Source organism: Diceros bicornis, chromosome 2, assembly GCF_020826845.1.
Source record: "Diceros bicornis minor isolate mBicDic1 chromosome 2, mDicBic1.mat.cur, whole genome shotgun sequence".
NCBI classification, from domain to species: Eukaryota; Metazoa; Chordata; class Mammalia; order Perissodactyla; family Rhinocerotidae; genus Diceros; species Diceros bicornis.
This window is the reverse complement of record NC_080741.1, coordinates 14,825,928-14,845,114: the sequence shown is the minus strand read 5'-3', so window position 1 is coordinate 14,845,114 and position 19,187 is coordinate 14,825,928. Positions and strand designations below refer to the sequence as shown.

General features: G+C 46.2%; 1 protein-coding gene across 2 annotated transcripts in view; it reads left to right on the top strand.

Annotated features, from left to right (window-relative positions):
- MRAS (muscle RAS oncogene homolog) overlaps positions 1 to 19,187 on the top strand; it is a 56,348-nt gene that overhangs the window by 23,527 nt on the left and 13,634 nt on the right. For both annotated transcript variants that reach the window (XM_058552278.1, XM_058552287.1), the window contains exon 2: positions 876 to 1,086. In XM_058552278.1, the coding sequence (XP_058408261.1) occupies positions 894 to 1,086 (193 nt within the window). In that variant the 5' untranslated portion in view covers positions 876 to 893. The remainder of the gene's footprint in view (positions 1 to 875; positions 1,087 to 19,187) is intronic.

Below are 19,187 nucleotides of genomic sequence, written 5' to 3'. Positions count from 1 at the left end.
CAAGGTTTCTCGACCTTGGCACTATTGACCTTTTAGGATGGCTAATTCTTTGTTGTGGGGGACTGTCCTGTGCATTACAGGATATTTAGCAGCAACCCTGGCCTTCAATGACTAGATGTCAGTAGCACCCACTTGGTTTTGACAACCAAAAATATCTCCAGAAGTTGCACATATCCCTGGGGGCCAAAATTGCCCCTGGTTGAGAAACATTGCCTTAGCTGGACTCAACATCATCAAACAAAACTTAGCCCTGCTCCTCCCCTCCTCCCCAACTAAAACAGGGGTTGACCAGATGCCGAGAGATTCTAGCATGACTTTGAGCATAATAAAGGGCAAGAAGACCGTAGGAAAGGAGCCAGGATCACAGAATTCTGCGAGTTGGAAGGAGCCTCAGATTCCCTGAGCTCAGGTGTGGCCCTCTTTCCCTTTAAGCTCAGCCAGCCCCAAATCCTTCTCAGCATAGCAGTCCAATGACAGAGTTGATGTGAAAGGCAAGCCTCTGTGCCATCCCTGCTCAGACTAAGGCCCTCATGTTGACGTGTACAGGAATAGGGCGGAGTTGAGTGGTGGGAAAGCTTCTTGCACATGGCTTTTGGCTGTACTTGTTTGAAACCATGTGGCATCTGGTAGTACTCTGTCCCCAAGACCAACCCTGACACATAGTTGGTATTCAACAGATGAATAAATCATTTTAACAGTGATTGTCTCTGGGTGGTGGGACCAGGGATGACACTTATTTTCTTTTGCATTTCTTCATTTTCAAAATGTTTTATAATTTGGAGTATTTATGACTCTGTAAGAAGGGAGGAAAACCCATGAATATTTTCCTCTAAGTCAAAGCCCCCTGCCTCATTCCACGTGTCTTGCCTCCCCAGATCTGACCTACCAGAAACATGGCAACCAGTGCTGTCCCCAGCGACAACCTCCCCACATACAAGCTGGTGGTGGTGGGAGATGGGGGCGTGGGCAAGAGTGCCCTCACCATCCAGTTTTTCCAGAAGATCTTTGTGCCTGACTACGACCCCACCATCGAAGACTCCTACCTGAAACACACAGAGATTGACAATCAATGGGCCATCTTGGACGGTGAGACCTGGATGGCAGCCCTGCATGGGGTTGGGGCCTTAGATTCGGAGGGTCAGGGAAAGGTGACAGGCTTCAGCGGGGTGTGATGGTTTCCTTCATATTGCCATTATGGGATGGTTGGTATAAGGCCGTGGATGTTTGTTTTCCAGGGTGAATTCTGAACAGCTTTGTGGAAACCAAAATGTGTATTCCACAAAGAGGCATGGCTAGAATCATGCCAACTCGGTGATGTCACGTGTGTTATTTCTTGCTGATCAGAAGCTCTGATTAACATTTACAGATGTCTCTAGCTAATAAAAAAGGGGAAAATAAATTATTTCTTTATAAGCATAGTTTATTTGGTAATTGTCCCTTGGGGGGAAAAATCTTGCATCTGACACTGTGTTTCTAGTTTAGTCTAAATTGGTCTAGATGAGCAGTTCTCAAAGTGTGGTAGCCAGGCCAGCAGCATTATCATCACCAGGGAACTTACCAGAAATGAAAACCCTCAGGCCCTATGATTCCAAAAATCTGTGGGGTCCAACAATCTGTGTTTTAACAAGCCCTCCAGGTGCTGCTGCAGTTAGAGAACCACCGCTCGAGATTCCTACTGATGATTACTTTATACTCTCGAGGCTCTTTCTTAAACAAGGCCATTAATCCTAGAATGTCATTCCAGGTGGGGAGCTTTGAAAACCACTGGGATACAAGTCCACTATCAGATATGTGATTTGCAAATATTTACTCCAAGTCTGTGGCTTGTTTTTCATTCTCTTAACAGTGTCTTTCAAAGACGAGTTTTTAATTTTGATGAAGTCTGATTTATCAGTTTCTTCTCTTATGGACTGTGCTTTTGGTGTTGTGTCTAAGAAATCGTTGCCTAACCCAAGGTCACAAAGGTTTTCTCCTGTGTTTTCTTCTAGAAGTTTAATGGTTTTCATTTTACATTTAGGTTTATGATCTACCTGAGTTAATTTTTGTACATGGTGAGAGGTATGGAACAAAGTTCATTTTTTTGTATGTGGATATACACCTGTTCCAGCACTGTTTGTTGAAAAGATTATCCTTTCCCCACTGAGTTGCCTTTGTACCTTTGATGAAAATTGGTTGTCCAGATATTCTGTTTGTTTGATCTGTCTATCTTAACAACAATACCACACTACCTTGATAACTGTGGCTTTGTCATAAATCTTGAAATCAGGTACTGTTAAATCCCTGACTTTGTTCTTTTCAAAGTTGTTTTGGCTAGTCTAGGTCCTTTGCACTTCCATATGAATTTTAGAATCAGTTAAATTCTAAAATTCTAGATTTTGATTGAGATTGTGTTGAATCTATAGATGAATTTGAGGAGAATTGATATCCTAACAATGTCAAGCCTTCCAACCCATGAACACAGTCTCTCTCTGCATTTAAGTCTTCTTTAATTTTCTCATCAATTGTCTTGTAGTTTTGAGTGCATAGGTCTTTTACATATTTTTTCAGATTTATACTACCTGTGTCTGTATTACAAATGATATTTTTTTTTTCAGTTTTCAATTGTTTGTTGCTAGTATATCGAAATACAGTAGAATTTTGTATCTTAATCTTGTAACTTGCAACCTTGCTAAATTCACTTATTAGTTGTAGTGGCTTTTTTTGTAGATCCCATTGAATTTTCTGCAGAAATGATCATGTCTGTGAGTAAAGATAGTTTTACTTCTTCCTTTCCAATCTGGATGGCTTCTATTTCTTTTTCTTGCCTATTTCCCTAACTGAAGACATACTTGTCTTGTTCTTGATCTTAAGGAGAAAGCTTTCAGTCTTTCAGCATTAAGTATGACGTGAGCTGTAGGTTTTTATAGATTCCCTTTATCAGGTTGAGAAAGTTCCTTCCTATTCCTAGTTTGCTGAGAGTTTTTGTCAGGAGTGGATGTTGGATTTTGTCAAATGCTTTTTCTATGTCTACTGAGATAATCATATGATTTTTCTTTTTTATCTTGTTAATATGGTAAATTACATTGATTGATTTTCCTAATGTTAAACTAACATTGCATCCCTGGGATAAACCCCACTTGGTCATGATGTCTTGTCCTTTACTATGTTGTTGTCTTTGATTTGATAAAATTTTGTTTAGAATTTTCGCATCTATGTTCTTGAGCGATATTGGTCTGTAGTTTTCTTGTAATGTCTGAGTAATGCTGTCTTTATAGAATCAATTGAGAAGTATGCTCTCTTCTTCAGTTTTCTAGAAGAGTTTGACAAAATTGGTATTATTTCTTCCTTAAATGTTTAGTAGAATTCACCTATGAGGACATGGGAGCCTAGAGTTTTCTTTGTGGGAAGATTTTTTTTTTTTATTGATATTTTAATAGTTTTTAACATTGTGAAATTTTGGGTTGTACATTTTTGTTTGTCCATCACCATATACGTGTCTCCCTTCACCCCTTGTGCCCACTCCCCACCCCCATTGCCCCTGGTAACCACAATACAGTTTTCTCTGTCCATGTGTTGGTTTATATTCCACATATGAGTGAGATCATACAGTATTTGTCTTTCTCCTTCTGGCTTACTTCACTTAACATAATACCCTCCAGGCCCATCCATGTTGTTGCAAATGGGACGATTTTGTCTTTTTTTATGGCTGAGTAGTATTCCATTGTATATCGGTACCACATTTTCTTAATCCAGTCGTCAGTCGAGGGACACTTAGGTTGCTTCTCTTTGTGGGAAGATTTTTAACTACAAATTCAATTTCTTTAATGACTGTAGGGCTATTCACATTATTTATTTATTCTTCAGTGAGCTTTGGCAGTTTGTGTCTTCCAAAAATTTGTTCAATTCATCAAAGTTATCAAACTTATTGGCATAAAGTTGTTCATAATATCCTCTTATTATCCTTTTAATATCTGTAGAATTTGTAGTGATGTTACCTCTCTCATTCCTGATATTGGTAATTTGTGTCTTTTTTTTTTCCTAATTAGGCTGGTTAGAGATTTCTCAATATCATTGATTTTTACAAGAACTAGCTTTTTAGTCCATTGATTTTTCCCATTTGTTTCCATTGATTTCCACTCTTATCTTTATTATTTCCTTTTGTCTTTCTCCTTTGGATTTAATTTGGTCTTCTTTTTCTAACTTCTAAAAGTGGAAGCGATGTCATTGATTTGAACGTTTCTTCTTTTCTAAGATATTCATTTGGTGCTATAAATTCCCCTTAACTACTCATTTAGCTGTATCCCACAAATGTTAGTATGTTGTGTTTTTATTTTCATTCAGTTCGAAATACTTTCTAATTTCCCTTTTGATATCTTCTTTGACCCATAGCTTATTTAGAAGTACGTCATTTAGTTTTCAAGTATTTAGGAATTTTCCAGAGATCTTTCTGTCATTGATTTCTATTTTAATTTCATTGTGTCAGAGAACATACAGTATATTATTTGAATTCTTTAAAACTTGTTGAGGCTTGTTTTATGCCCCAGGATATGGTCTATCTTGGTAAATGTCCCATGTGCACATGAAAGGAATGTGTGTTTTGCTGTTGTTGGGTGGAGTGTTCTGTGAATGTCAGATCAAGTTGGTTGATAGTGTTGTCTAAGTCTTCTATGTCCTTATTGATTTTCTGTCTACTGCTTCTGTCAGTTATTGAATTTCAAAGTATAATTGTGGATTTGCCTATTTTTTCCTTTCAGTTCTATCAGTTTTTGCTGCATGTATTTTAACACTCCGGTATTAGGTGCATCAATGTTTAGGACTGTTATATCCTCTTGATGAACTGACCCTTTTATTATTGTAAAATGACATTCTTTACCGCTGGGTCTCCCCTCTCTGCTCTGTGGCCTGGAAGCCCTCTCGAGGCAGTAGCTGGCGTTCATAGCTGGCTCACCTCTTTTGTATCCCGTCTCTCAGGGATCATCATCCTTCATCGCCTGATGTCCAGTGTCTTGAAAACCAGTTTTATATATTTTGTCTGTTTTTTGGTTGTTTCAGTTGAGAAAGTAAGTCTGATCCCTGTTACTCCATCTTGGCCAGAACCAGAACCAAATCATCACTTTAAAAAAAATACTACTTTGGGGCCGGCCCCGTGGCATAGCGGTTAAGTGCGCGAGCTCCGCTGCTGGCGACCTGGGTTCGGATCCCGGGCGTGCACCGACGCACCGCTTGTCAGGCCATGCTGTGGCGGCGTCCCATATAAAGTGGAGGAAGATGGGCACAGATGTTAGCCCAGGGCCAGTCTTCCTCAGCAAAAAGAGGAAGATTGGCATGGAAGATTGGTATGGATGTTAGCTCAGGGCAGATCTTCCTCACACACACACACACACACACACACACACACACACACACAATAAATAAATAAATAAAACTTGAAAAAAATACTACTTTGTATTTGTACTAAAAAACACTGAGTTGTACACTTTAAAAGGGTGACTATTATGGTATTTGAATTTTATGTTAATTTTACTAAGCACTATCCTTCAGGGGTTTGTCTGCAACCCTGGAACTTTGAACAGTTCCACCAGGTACCAAGCACGTTCCCACCTCAGGGACTCTGCATTAGGTATCTCTCTGCCTAGAACGTTCTTCCTTATTAGGAATTAAGAATTAGCAGAAATACATTCTCACTAATTTAGGTCTCCTCTCAAAGGTCACTTTATCTAAGAGGACTTCCCTGACCAAACCATCTACTCTAGTACCCACCCCACCCCTGTTGTTTCTGTCCCCTGCCCAACTCTTATTTTTTAGTCTACCTTTTGCTTTGAACATATATTTATATTCATTCGATATACTTATTTGTTTGAGTTTTGCTCCCACTAAAATACAAATTTATGAGAGCAACGGCTTTATTTTATTTTCTGCTGTATCCTCGGCATCTAGAATACTGCTTGGCTCATGGCAGGTCCTCAGTAAATGTTTGTGGAATGAATGAATGAGTGAATGAGTCTTGAACAATGTACTTGCGGTCACAGGTGTGATGGGCTAGCTATATTATTTCTAATTCACATTAAAATAAATACATATAACTATTAAAATTAAAAACTTACATTTATGCACTTTCTAAAATCATCTCTTGTATCACCCATTCGAATACATACCATATTTTGGGATATACTGGGTTAAAGAAATGTAAATAGTTTACTGTAAGACTTAAAAGGACCTTCAATATGCAAACATGTACTGCAAGTCTATTGGTAGGACATATTGTCCTTAGGGATTCCCAAAGGGAGAAGTTTTGCCCATCATTCTGGACTATTTCCACAGAAAACATTCTGAAAAATGTTGCATAATTCACGTAAGAGAGTAACACCATGCCTGGTACATGGAGCTCAATAAATATTATTTCTCTCTACAGCCATATAAACTTTGCTAACTTTGTTTTAAGTAACTTTGGATATTAGATTAGTTTCTCAGAAAAAAAAAGTTTTCCTCAAGGTTTTTAGGAAGGTTTTGTGACAACAGCAGTAGCGGCAGGGAGAGGGGAAGCGCGGCCATGGCGTTCCTTTATAAGCGTGAATTTGTAAAGCCTGCATTCTGAAGCTACTGGGCTCCCCTTGGGGGCTGCGCCTCTGATCCTGTGACCAGTCAGGCCTGGCTTAGGGCGTTGCACACCAGGCCTTCCTCAGGAGGAGAGGCCAGATTACCCCTTAGCACACTTCCCTACTCCACTAGCCCTCCTATTAAGAAAAGGAAGGCTTAGAACATTACAGCTAAATATTAATTAGTCTGGCATTTAAAAGGATGCCCCATATTTGGGGAATTTTAATCAAAGGCTGGTTGCATTTAGGCTCGAGTGTAACTGACCCTCTCTGGAGCTGAACTCTTCTGGGGGGGTGTGCAGCCCTGGGATGGACAGGACTTTCGCTGGGCTTCCAGAGCCCTGAGGTCCTGCTTCCCTGGAGGCCACCCTATCCTGGGGGAGGTGCTAAGCCTGGGATGCCTTCCAAGTGCTCTGGACTCTGGGCTTTCTCTTCTTCCAAATTCAGAAAGAGGAAAAACACAGCAGCTTAATAATAATGAGGAGGAGGAAGAGGATGATAATTATGATGGCAATAATGATATTTATTGGGCAATTACTGTATGGAAGGCCCGTGCTAAGTAAGCACTCTGCATATGCTCTGTTTTAATCCTTACAAACACTATTGTGGTAGCTGCTGTTGTTATCTCCATAAAAATAAAGCACAGAGAGATTCACACAGTTAGCAGTGGTTTGAACTCCCCTTGTCTCTGTCATTCTGGTTGGGTGGGACAATCCTCTCCCACCTCACCCAGTGGATCCCTGTGTCTCTGAAATGGGAGTTGAAGTCCCAGGAGAAGGGGTGTGGCCTGGATTATCAGGATCCACAGACACACTCACCTGCCCTTCTTGTTCCTTGCCCAAGATCCTTCGGAGGGCCTGGTGCTCCGGTTCTGATCTGAATCTCAGGTCAGAGATTCATCAGCATGCTCAGGAAGCCTTCTCTGTGGTTTCCACACTGAGGATTCTTACAGGCTGCCTGCTTACTTACAAACCTGTTTCTCGTTTTCTTTCAAGGGACGTCATTGCCCTGGTCCTCCCAGAATCTGAGAGACAGGAGACACTGACCTCAGGGGCCAGCAGCTGGGCTCTGCGGTGTCTGTGGGACCTGCGGGCTTTGGAGCTGAGTTCGTTCCCACAAGGGTTCGGGACCCTGGTCTCACCTTCTATTGTTAAGGGCCCAGCTCTGGGAATGTCTCCTCCTCCCCATCTGGTCCCCACCTCTCTGCTGTAGGGCTGCATCAGCTCCCCCATCTCCCGGCTCTCTGGCCCCCTCTTCTGGTCTCTGACTTTGGAGCCCACCTTGCCCTGGCTTTCAGCTATGCGACTAATCGTACCCCATTCTCAGGCTTCATGAATCAGGAAAACCCCAGCCTTAGGCAGAATCCTGGAGTTTTGTGTTTTTTTTCTTTTTATTGGTAAAATATACATAACATAAAACTTACCATCTTAACCATTCTTAAGTGTACAGTTCAGTGGTTCAAGTTGTTCTGCAACCATCACCACCATCCATCTCCTCCAACTGAAACTCTGTATCCGTTAAGCACTAACTCCCATTCCCCCACCCCTCAGCCTCTGGCAACCACCATTCTACTTTCTGTCTCTTTGATTTTGGCTACTCCAGGTACCTCATATGAGTGGAACCATATAGTATTTGTCCTTTTGTTTCTGGCTGATTTCCCTTAGCACAATGTCTTCAAGGTTCATCCATGTTATAACGTGTCAGAATTTCCTTCCTTTTTAAGCCTGAATAATATTCCACTGGATGTATATGCCACACTTTGCTTATCCATTCATCTGGCAATGGACATTGGGGTTGTTTCCACCTTTTGGCTATTGTGAATGATGCTGCTGTGCACATGGGTGTGCAAATATCTATTCCAGTCCCTGCTTTCACTTCTTTTGTCTTGGTGTTCTTGTGTGCCTGTTTTTTCTGTTAGGTCGGGCTCCTCAGCTCTATGGTGTCAGCCCCACACTTTACACCCGGGGAAGCTGTGGGGCAGGTGGAGAAGTGACTTGCTTAGGGTCAGAGCCAGCTCGAGGCAGAGCCAGGCCCAGAGGCCCTCTTGACTCCGCCAGGCCCCTCCCCCATCCTGTTCTGCTGCCTCCTGCTTTGGCCCAGGCCTCGGGCCTGCAGGGTAGGATGTTGACCAGATCCTCTGCCCACTTACAGTAGGGGCAGGTGTTTCTGGGCCTTCTCGGCCCTGCCCCTGCCAGCCAGCTCTGGAAACTTGCATCTTTCTTCCATCACAGAGAACAACAATGGGCTCTGAGTCTCCCGACACCCCTTCCCACCTAGGGGCTCTTGGGCCCAGCTCTGCAGCCATTTTGTCCCCCGATATCCCCAGCAAGGGCTCGGTCTTTACAAAGAACGAGAGCCCTGGCTCTTCTCCTGCACCCTCAGAAGCTGGGAGGTTTCCACCCTGGCTTCTGCCCAAACCTCAGACACAAGTGCTGTTGTCTTCTCGGAGGGGCCTGGACCTGGCTTTTCCCCGAACACTTGAGTCCACATTTTTTCTGGGAGGGAGAGGGGAGGAGGACATTGGAAGGCAGTGAGAGGAGGAGGAACGTTTATTGAGAGTTTTTTCTGAGCAAGGGGCTTTACTTGGTGGGCTTCTATGCTCAGCAGCCCTTAGGCCAACTTCAGAGTAGGCACTTCCCCATGGCCCCCCAGCTAAGAATGGGGTACAGGCAGAGCTGGCCTGTCCTTCCACCCATCCTCCACTTTTCCTGCCAGCAGTGATGTGGGAGGAATTTCCCTCTTTTTTTTTATGAGGGGACGTGGCCGCTGGCCTGAGATGATGAAATCCAGCCCTTCAGGCCTCTGCCTGCCCCTCTATCCTGGTTCCATCAGCCATCACTGCTTGATTGCTTCTAGTAACAGGGAGCTCACTGGTCTCCAAGGAGCCTGGGGCGGTGCTTGCTGGTAGAAAAGCCTTCCTTACATTGAGACCAGATCTGCCCCCCAAACCCTCCTTCGCTGCTGCACCTCAGGGCAGTGTTAGCAGTTACTGCTGACCAGACTTTTCTTGAAGGCCAGACCCCATGCTAAGGGCTTTGCAGGGATTGTTCTATCTCATCCTTGCAACAGTTCTGCTAAATTGAGATTAGTGTCTCCACTTTACAGGTGAGCACAGGTGCTCGTCAGCCAGTACGCACCAGTGCTACTGTACTCGTTGATAAAATGGTACAATACTTTCGAACCGTTGGAAAATGGCTGCTGCCGCCCTGTGTCCCCGAGGGCCCTTCCCCAGAAACCCAGACCTCCTGCTCCAGCGCCTGTCCAGCAGCGCTCTGATTGGTCAGGCCCTGGCACATGAGGGGACTGAGACTCAGAGAGGGGAAGTAACATGTCCAAGGTCACACAGCTGATTAGAACCCCATTCGCTCTGACCCCAAAGTGAAGGATCTTAATCTGGCCCTGCTCACCTGAGCCCCACTAGCCAGCTTAGGGGCTGAGGGACCCCCTGTCAGCCAGTGACTGGAGTCAGCTCAGCAGGGCCGAGAGATGAGGGCGGTGAGTGCACCGTGCACCCCTCCCCCTTCACAGTCACCACACAGCCTGGGCTCGTTCTGAGCTTGTCAGGACCCCAAACCCTGGGTGGTTTTCCTCCCACCCACGTTGCTGATAGTCAGGTCCTATACTCCTGCGCTTGATTTTGGGTTTTGCCCTGATTTCAGAGCTTCGTGTTGATCACTGTTTGTCACGTGACCACTTCGGGCTGAGAGCACCAACCTGGTTGATAAGTTCGAGATTTCACCTGTCTGCCCATGTGTTGGGTGATGCTCCAGCTCCAGGCCCCCGTGCAGCTGCTGTCACCCTGTTGTCACCATGTCCCACGTCAGAGTGATGGGGAGTTCCTCTTTCCATTGGGCACAGACAGCCTCTGGGCCAAGATGGTGCACCCCCCTCAGTGGGGTCAGTGTCCCGAATGGAATGCCCTCACAGTTGCTGCAAAGAATAAATGAAATAATACAGATTTTAAGCTGCTCGAGGAGAGAGACTGTCCTTTGCCCACTGTTGTATCTCTGATGCCAGCCTGGAGCTGGCATCTATCAGGTGCTTAGTTATTGCTTATTGAGTGAGGGAGAGAGTAAAGGGGCGTGGCACGTAGTCAGCCTCAGTAGATGCTATTGTTGCTGTGATTGTTCTGCTATGATTTGTATTACTATTAATCAAGTGACTTGGTGCTTTAGGAATCAGCCCTGTCATGTGTGCAGATGAGAGGTCACCCATACATCTGCCTGCATCTAGGGAGGTCGGGGAGTGAGGCCTGAGCCCCTGACTTGGAGCTGCCACCTTTCCCCTCAGCTGTGTGTGGATTGGCCCCCCAAGTCCTATGTGCATGCGTGTGTTCACAGATTCGTTCAGTAAATACTCTTGGGTACCTGCCGTCTGCCTGGCTCTATTTTGGGCTATGAGGATGCAGCAGTTGGCAAAGTCAAGTCCCTGCTCTCGTGAAGCTTATGTTAGAGTGGGGGAGACAGAACATAAACACATATGTGATGTGTCAGCTGGTGATAAATGCTGTGAGGGAGAATAAGGCAAGGTAAAGGAAGTAGACAGTGGGGAAGGGGTTGCTGTCTTATGTAGGCTGCTCAGGGAAGGCCTTCCTGATAAGGTAATGTTGGGGCAGAGACCTGAAGGAGAAAGCTGTGCCTGTGCCTGGAGGAAGAGAATCTCAGACAGAGTATCAGGTGCAAAGGCCCTGAGGCAAGGCTGTGCTTGGCCTGTTTGGGGAATAGCTAGGAGGCCAAGGTGCAGAGCAAGTGGGGGGAGGCTAATAGGAGAGGTCAGAGACCTATCTGGGGGCACTGATCTCCTAGGGCCTTGTAGGGAACTAAGAAGCCATTGGAGGGTTTTGAGCAGAGGAGGGACGTGGTCTGACTGATGTTTTAAAAGGCATGGAGAATAGACCATAGGGAAACCAGGGCAGAATCAGGGAGACCAGTTAAGAGGCTCCTGATGGTGGCCTAGGGCAGTGCGGAAGGAGGCGGTGAGAAGGAGTTAGATTCTGGCTGTATTTTGAAGGAGGAAACAACAAGATTTGTTGATAGAGTTTATGGGATGGGTTGGGGGAGAGGGGGAAGAGTCTTTGGCCTGTACAACAGGTAGAATAGAGTTATGTTTATCAAGATTACGAAGACTAATGAAAAGCAAGTTTGGGGGGGGAAATCTTGAGTCTAACTTTGGACGTGTTAAATCTGAGGTGTCTTTCACACATACGGATAGAAGTCAGACCAGCAGCTGGCTGTCTGAGTCAGGAGTCAGGCGAGAGGTGTAGGCTGGAGATGGAAAGTGGGGAGTCAACATAGAAAGCCGTGAGATTAGAGATCACCAAGGAAGTGAGTGTGCTTAGAGAAGGGGTCCCGGGACTGAGCAACAACCAATGTTTAGAGGGCAGGGAGATGAAGGGACAGAGCAGGACCAGGCACTGCAGTAGAAGAACCGAGAGAGTGATGTCCCAAGGCCAAGAGAAGAAGGCTCTTCAGAAAGGAGGGAACCATCAACTGCGTCAGATGCCAGCCAGTGGTCCGGGGGGTGGGACTGAGAGGTGCCATTGGATTTAGTGACGTGGAGGTCACTGGTGACCTGACAAGATCAATTTTGGTAGAGTGGTCGGGAATGAAATCTGACTGTAGTGGGTTCAAGAGAGAGTAGAGGAGAGGAAGTGCAGGCAGTGAGAATAGACGGATCAAGGAGTGTGGCTGTAAAGAGGAACAGGGAAGTGGAGAGCAGCTGGAAGGAGATGTGAGGTCAAAGGGCAGGGGTTTTCTTTTTCATTTGGGGAGGGCCTTTATTTATTTTTGGTTTTTTTTTAATATGAAAGAAATTATAGCATGTTTACATACTGATGGAAATGAACCAATAGAGAGAGAAATGGATGGTGCATGAGAGGGAGGGGGCAACAGTAGCAGCAATGTCCTTGCATAGGTGGCAGGGGACAGGATCCCGTGCCCAGCTGGAGGGTATGGTCTTGGACAGGAGCAGGGCCAGGTCAGCCACCATCGTGAGAGCAGGCAGAGCATGTGTTTCAGAGAAAGGGAGGTGGGGTTTTTTTCTTATACAATTTTTTAAATTGAGACATAATTCATATGTAAAATTCTCCCTTTTAAAGTGTACAATTCAGTGGTTTATGGTATATACACAAAGTTGTGCAATCACAAATTGCTGATTGGTTCACAAATCAGCAATCCCTGGAATCACCACTATCTGATTCCTCAATGTTTTCATCACCTCCTTCCCGAAAAACCTCATACCCATTAGCCGTCGTTCCCTTTTCCCCCCTCCCCCCAGTCCCTGAACCCACTAATCTACTTTCTGTCCACAGATTTGCCTATTCTGGACATTGCATATAAATGGGATCATACAGCCTGTGGTCTTTTGTGACTGGCTTCCTTCACTTGGCATGCTGCTTTCAGGTTCTTTCTGTTGTAGCATGTGTCAGAATTGCATTCCTTTTTATGCATGAATAATGTTCTAGTATATGGATAGACCGCATTTTGTTCATCCTTTCATCAGCCGATGGCCATTTGGGTTGTTTCCACTTTGGGGCTGTTGTGAATAATGCTGCTGTGAACGTTCACGTGCAAGTTTTTGTATGGACGTGAGTTTTCACTTCTCTTAGATATCTATATCCCTGGGGGTGGCATTGCTGGGTCCTACGGGAACTCAGTGGTTAACATGCTGAAAAACTACCAAACTGTTTTCTAAAGAGGCTGCACTTCACCCTCCTCCCCTGCAGCACGTGAGGCCCCGCTGTCTCCAAGCCGGTTGATTTGGAAGCTTGTGGAGTTGAGCTCCTGCTAGTCTTGGTTTCAGATCCTCAGCTGGGCATGGAGGCTGGAGGAGAGAGGAGGCGATGGGAAGCGGTGGCCCCGGGAGTGGGAGGGTGACTGGATAGGGATGTGTTTAGAATCCTCGGGTGCTGCAAAGGCCCTGCACATTGGCACTTAGGACTTTAAAGGGAGCCAGGCCAGCTCAGCCGTGATTCTCTCCTCCCGGCCACACGTGGCTGCCCAGGGGCAGGTGTGGAGTGGGTGGAGGGTTTGGGGTGACAGGTGGGGGTAGGTGTAGGAAGCATAGCCTCCAGGCCTTTGTCTTACACGTCTGCACACCTCGGGCCTTCTGTCCTCACCCCCTCTGTGTAGACCTGCTCCTCTTCACAGGCCTTGGGGACACTGCTGCTGGCTCCTCACTCAAAGACAGGCTGGTGCCAGGGGCAGAGCGAGGCTTGGACCCAAACAGGCTTGGGTTCAAATCGTGCCTCTACTGCTCATTAGCAGTAGGAACCTAAGTAGGTCACTACCCGCCCCACTTCAGCTTCTTGCCTGTAGAATGCTGGCCCCCGAGTGGTTGTGAGGTGGAAATGGGGTTGCAGGACAACGTGTTGCCTCCCTGTTCCTCTCCATCACCAGGCCCCTCTCAGGCTCCCATCTGTCCCTGCAAGTTCCTGGGCTCAGGTTACACACCTGAGACCTTCTGCTGCCCTTTCCCCTCTCTCTTCTCTTCCCTCCCTGAAAGCAACATTTGAGGGGTGGCAGCCTCTAAGAATCCCACAAAGCCATGGACCATCTCCTTCAAAGTCAGGGGATTCATGGAGCTCATGAAAACATATCCCAAGACCTCCTCACCCCGTCCCTCCAGCTGCGGTGGTGTGGCCTCAAGAACATGTGTCCCCTGGGGCTGGTCGCCTGCACTTCTCCGCTGATGTCACCCTGAAGTCTGCCTGTTGGGAGATAGGGGCCACGGCCAGAGGGAATCTCCCCCATCACCAGGGAGCGAGCTGGCGCCTGCCACAGGATTTTAGCTGCCGCCCACTTAGGAGTACCCAGTGACCCGGCCTCCACACGCTGCCAGCACTTGGGAGAAGAAGAAAGCAGCCCTTTCTCTGGGAACAGTGCATCGTCAATGCCCCCAGCCTGCTCCATACACACCCTTACGCAGAAAGGAGAGTGCAAGTTAAAATAGTAAATAGCCCCCATCACTGTTACTGTTCAAGGAGGAGGCATTTTTATTTGAGTCTTTTCCCAGGAAGGGCACAGGCTTTCCCACCTGACTCCCCTGTAAAGTGGGCATAACCATTCCTGCCTCCCACGGCTGGTCTAAACCACTCTGGATTAGAGAGATGTCGAAAACCCCAGGCATCGTCCTTGGAGGCATTTTATCTCTAGAAATCATCATGTCTATTGTTTCATGGTCCATAACTCTTACTTTACCCTAAAGGGTGTGTGATAGAATTTAACAAGTCAGTTTTTAGTGATTTTCCTTAAAGCTGGTGTGGGCTGTCTGAACACAAGAGCTGCTTTTCCTGTAGCATGCACGTCATTTGTCCAGTCATTCTGCAAGTACTTTTTCAGCCTCATTGGATGCTGAAGCTTTTGGGGGACCCAGGGAAATGAAAGCCAGGCTCCCTGCTCTGGGGCTTTACCCCATGGTGAGGAGCAGAGCCAGGCCTAGAGGCACAGACTTGGAGAAACAGATGACACACACAATGGGAAGGGTCAAAGATGGAGGCCAGGGGCTGGGGCCCTCAGGGGAGGAGGTGACGGCAGGCGTGCAGAGGGCGGCTGGGACAGCTGTGGAGAGGGCACTCTGGCTGGAGGTCATGGCTTGGCAAAGGCTCAGAATCAGACAGCCTGGCTGGTTCTGGTGGCCACAGCCACACCCTCTGGCTGGAGAAAAAAGATTGGACGGCTGGGCAGCTGGGCCTTGGTGAAACCTGAGTGCACTCCTCACCAGCGTGTGGCCTTGAGCAGATCCCTTTAACTCCCTGGGCCTCAGTTTGCTCATCTGTGCTAGGGGCTGGTAATACCTTCCTTCCAAGGCCGTGAAGAGGATGCGAGAGCATGTGTGTGTAAAGCCCCGCAGGGCACCTGCCGCCAGCAGGAACACGGTGGCTGCGACTCCTTTTAGCCAAAGAGCTTGGACTGTACCCTGGGCTGCGGGCCAATGGCAGAGCCCCCAGACCCCATGCCAGAGTTTGCCTACCTCTGGAAGCCCTGGAGGAGAGGGGGTGAGGGAGGGGGCAGAGGGAAGGGAAAAGGGAAGCGGGGAAGGGGAAGTGGGCTTGGCAGGGACCCAGGCTGGCACCTCCTCCATGCTGGCTGTCCACCTGCCTGGTCCCCCACACGTGCCACGGCAGCGTGGGGAGCTGGGCCTCCGCGATCCACGAGACCGGAGAGCAGCCCCCGGGTTTCCACTTAAATCCTCCTCAGCAGCAGCTGCCCCATCAACTCTAGGTTGGGGGACTGACCCCCTGTCTCCAGAATCGGTTTCTCTCTTCTCTCTCCTTCCTAAGTCTGCCTGCCTCTGTCTGTCTGTCTGTCTGTCTCTCTGTCTCACACATACATACATACATACACACACACACACACACACACACACACAGTCTGTTTCTCTCTTCTCTCTCCTTCCCCAGCCTGGCTGCCTCTGTCTGTCTGCCTCTGTCTCTGTCTCTGTCTCTGTCTCTCTCTCTCAAACACACACACACACACACACACACACACACGCACACACACACACTGGCAGAACACCTCTTCTCCCCCAGTGACTAATACTTTCTGTCCCGGGAGTCCTCCTACCTTCCTGGCCTCAGGCATGGGGAATGCAGGCAGATCAAGCATAGCTGCCCGTTATCCTCAGCCGCCCCCGGAAGTCTTGGAGGCAGAGCTGCTAACGAGGGGCCTGTGACCAGGCATTTCCAGGCGTATGTGTATGGAGGGGAGTGCTGGACCCCAAACCAGATCAGGCCCAGCTCAGCCCCTACCTCCTCCTCCCTGGTTGCACCTGTCCTCCCGGGGCCCACGGTTTGGAATTTCCAAGGTGCCCTCAACTCTCCTCTCTCCCTTGGGCCCCACAGCCATTCTCTATATTCTGTGTCCTCATTCCCTCCACCCCGTCTCAAACACACCTGCCCTCGCTCATGCTCTGATTGCCTCTGCCCGGGTCCCTCCTCCACCTCTTCACTTCCTCCTCCAAGCCTCTCCCTCTTTGGCTGCCAAACTCATCCTCCTCTGACTACATCCCCTCTGTGAACCTTCAGTATCTCCCCTGTGCCCACAGAGTGCGAACATTTTAGTTTAGGATCCAAGGTCCCCAGCCCCTGGTCTCCCTGTCTTCTCTTTCTCCCGCCTTGAACCTTCTACCCAGCACCCAGCCTCCTCGCTGCCCTCTGCTTTCCAGCCTTCGGGCCCTTGCTCATGCCGTTTCTCTGCCTGGAAGCCCTTTCCCCCCTCTCTAAGCTGAAGGCACCCCCTTCTCTAGATCTCCAGTTGTGTGTATCACTTTCTGTCCTGTATTGTTGTTTTCCCGTATCAGCCCAACCAGCTTCTGAGTACCTTGATGGCAAGATGCATCTTATTCTTTAATCACCCACAGTACCAAGCAGAGTGGTTGGCACACAGTAGGTGTTCAGAAAATAAGTGGCAAATAGATGACGGAATACACCTCTTAGGGTCCCACATGCGGCTGCTTCTGTCCTCCAGAGGTGGGGCAGGCCTGGCGGTCGACGCAGATCCACACCCTATCCCTGTCCAGATTGTTATTAGGATTATGCTGGGCTCTCACAATGAGCCAGAAAGTTCCTATGTTTTCTGTGCTCTGGAGCAATTTGTAGATTACAAGAATAGCTTTGTGCCATTTGGGGGGTAGATTTTGTCCTTCAATTTCATCTAATTATTGACCTATTTAGGTTTTGTATATTTCCTTTAGCCAATTTTGTTCATTTATATTTTCTTAAATCATCCATTTCATCAAGAATTGAAAATTTATTGCTATAAAACTTTATATAGTTTTCTCTCATAATTAAATATATATCTATATCCATAGTCATAGGACTTTTCTCATTCCCAATGCTTATTTGTCTCTTTTTTCCCTCTGATAAGAATTACTAAGGTTTTTTTTTTTTTAAGGTGAAGTTTTTTTCTTTTTTTTGAGGAATATTGGCCCTGAGCTAACATCTGTTGCCAATCTTCCTCCTTTTTTCCTTTTTTCTCCTCAAAGCCCCGGTAGATAGTTGCATGTCCTAGTTGTACATCCTTCTAGTTGCTGTATGTGGGACGCCGCCTCAGCATGGCTTGATGAGTGGTGAGTAGCTCTGTGCCCAGGATCTGAACTGGCGAACCCCGGGTTGCCGAAGTGGAGCGTGCGAACTTAACTGCTACGCCACTGGGCTGGCCCCAGGTTTCTTTTTTTCAATTGGTCCTTTCAAAGAATCAGCTTTTGATTTTTTTAGATATCAACTACTTTTTCTGTCCTCCCATTTGCTTAATTTCTGCTTTTATTGGTGATTTCTTCTTTCTTTGGTTTTCTTTTTCTAGCCTCTTGATTTAAATGCTTAGTTAATTTTCAGTCTTTCTTGTTTTCTGAAGTGCATTTAAAGCTGTAATTTTTCTCTGAGTACCATTTTGGCCTCAAACCCAAGGTTTATTTCTGTTCGTTGTTGTTCAATTCTAAATCATTTGCAATTTCTGCTTTGCTTCTCTCTTGAACTGGAGAGTTATAGAGCAGTATAGCTTTTTAAATTTTCAAGTGGATGGTTTCTTTTATGCTCATGTTTCTGTCAGTTTCTGATCTTATTGCATTATAGGCAAAACATGGCCCATGTGATTCTGCTTTCTGGAATTTGTCGAAATTTTTATTTATGGCCTAATATATGGCCAATTTTTGTGACTATTTCATGTATTTGAAAATGCTTATTTACTGTTTGAGTGTAAAGTTTGTTCTCTCCGTCTCTCAGATTAAGTTTTTAACTTGTATTATTTAATGAAGATCATTACTTTTGAGGGGGCACTTGTTCTATCTCTAAGAGAGGCCTGTTCAGTTCTCCCATGTATGAGATTTGTCAATTCCTACTGTTTTTAGAAAGCAGTTTTTTATACATTTTTTTTTTCTTCTTCTTCTTCTTCTTCTTCTTTTTTTTTTGGTGAGGAAGATTGGCCCTGAGCTAACATCCGTTGCCAATCTTCCTCTTTTTGCTGAGGAAGATTAGCCCTGAGCTAACATCTGTGCCCATCTTCCTCCATTTTCTATGTGGGACGCCTCCACAGCATGGCTCGATATGTGGTGTGTAGGTCCATGCCCGGGATTCGAACCTGTGAACCCCAGGCCACCAAAGCAGAGCATGTGAACTTAACCACTATGCCACTGGGCCATCCCCTATGTATATATTTTTAGGCAACATTTTTAGATGCTTATGATTTGTGACTTGGGCACTTCTCGATGCTTGTACATTTTCCCATGTGAATACCCAGATTTGTCCTGTTTAATGCGTTGGCCTTGAATTCTGTTTTGTGGATGCATGTGGCTGGCATATTCTTTTTTATCCTTTTGGTTTTCATCCTTTTTGTGTCATTTTGTGTTATATGTGTCTTTAGTAGCAGACAAATGGATTTTGTATTAAGTATCTACTTTTAATAGGTGAATTTAACCAGTTTGCATTTACTGTCAGCGGTCATAGTTAGGTTTATTTCTGCCATCTTATTTCCTGTCTACTTTTTTAACTTTCTTATTTTTGTTTCATTTATTTTTGCCTTTCATTGGATTGGTCCCATTTGTTCTGTTTTCTTTCCTCTAATGATTAGGTAGTTTTGAGTTTTATTTCTATTCTAGTGGTTATTCTGTATATGTACA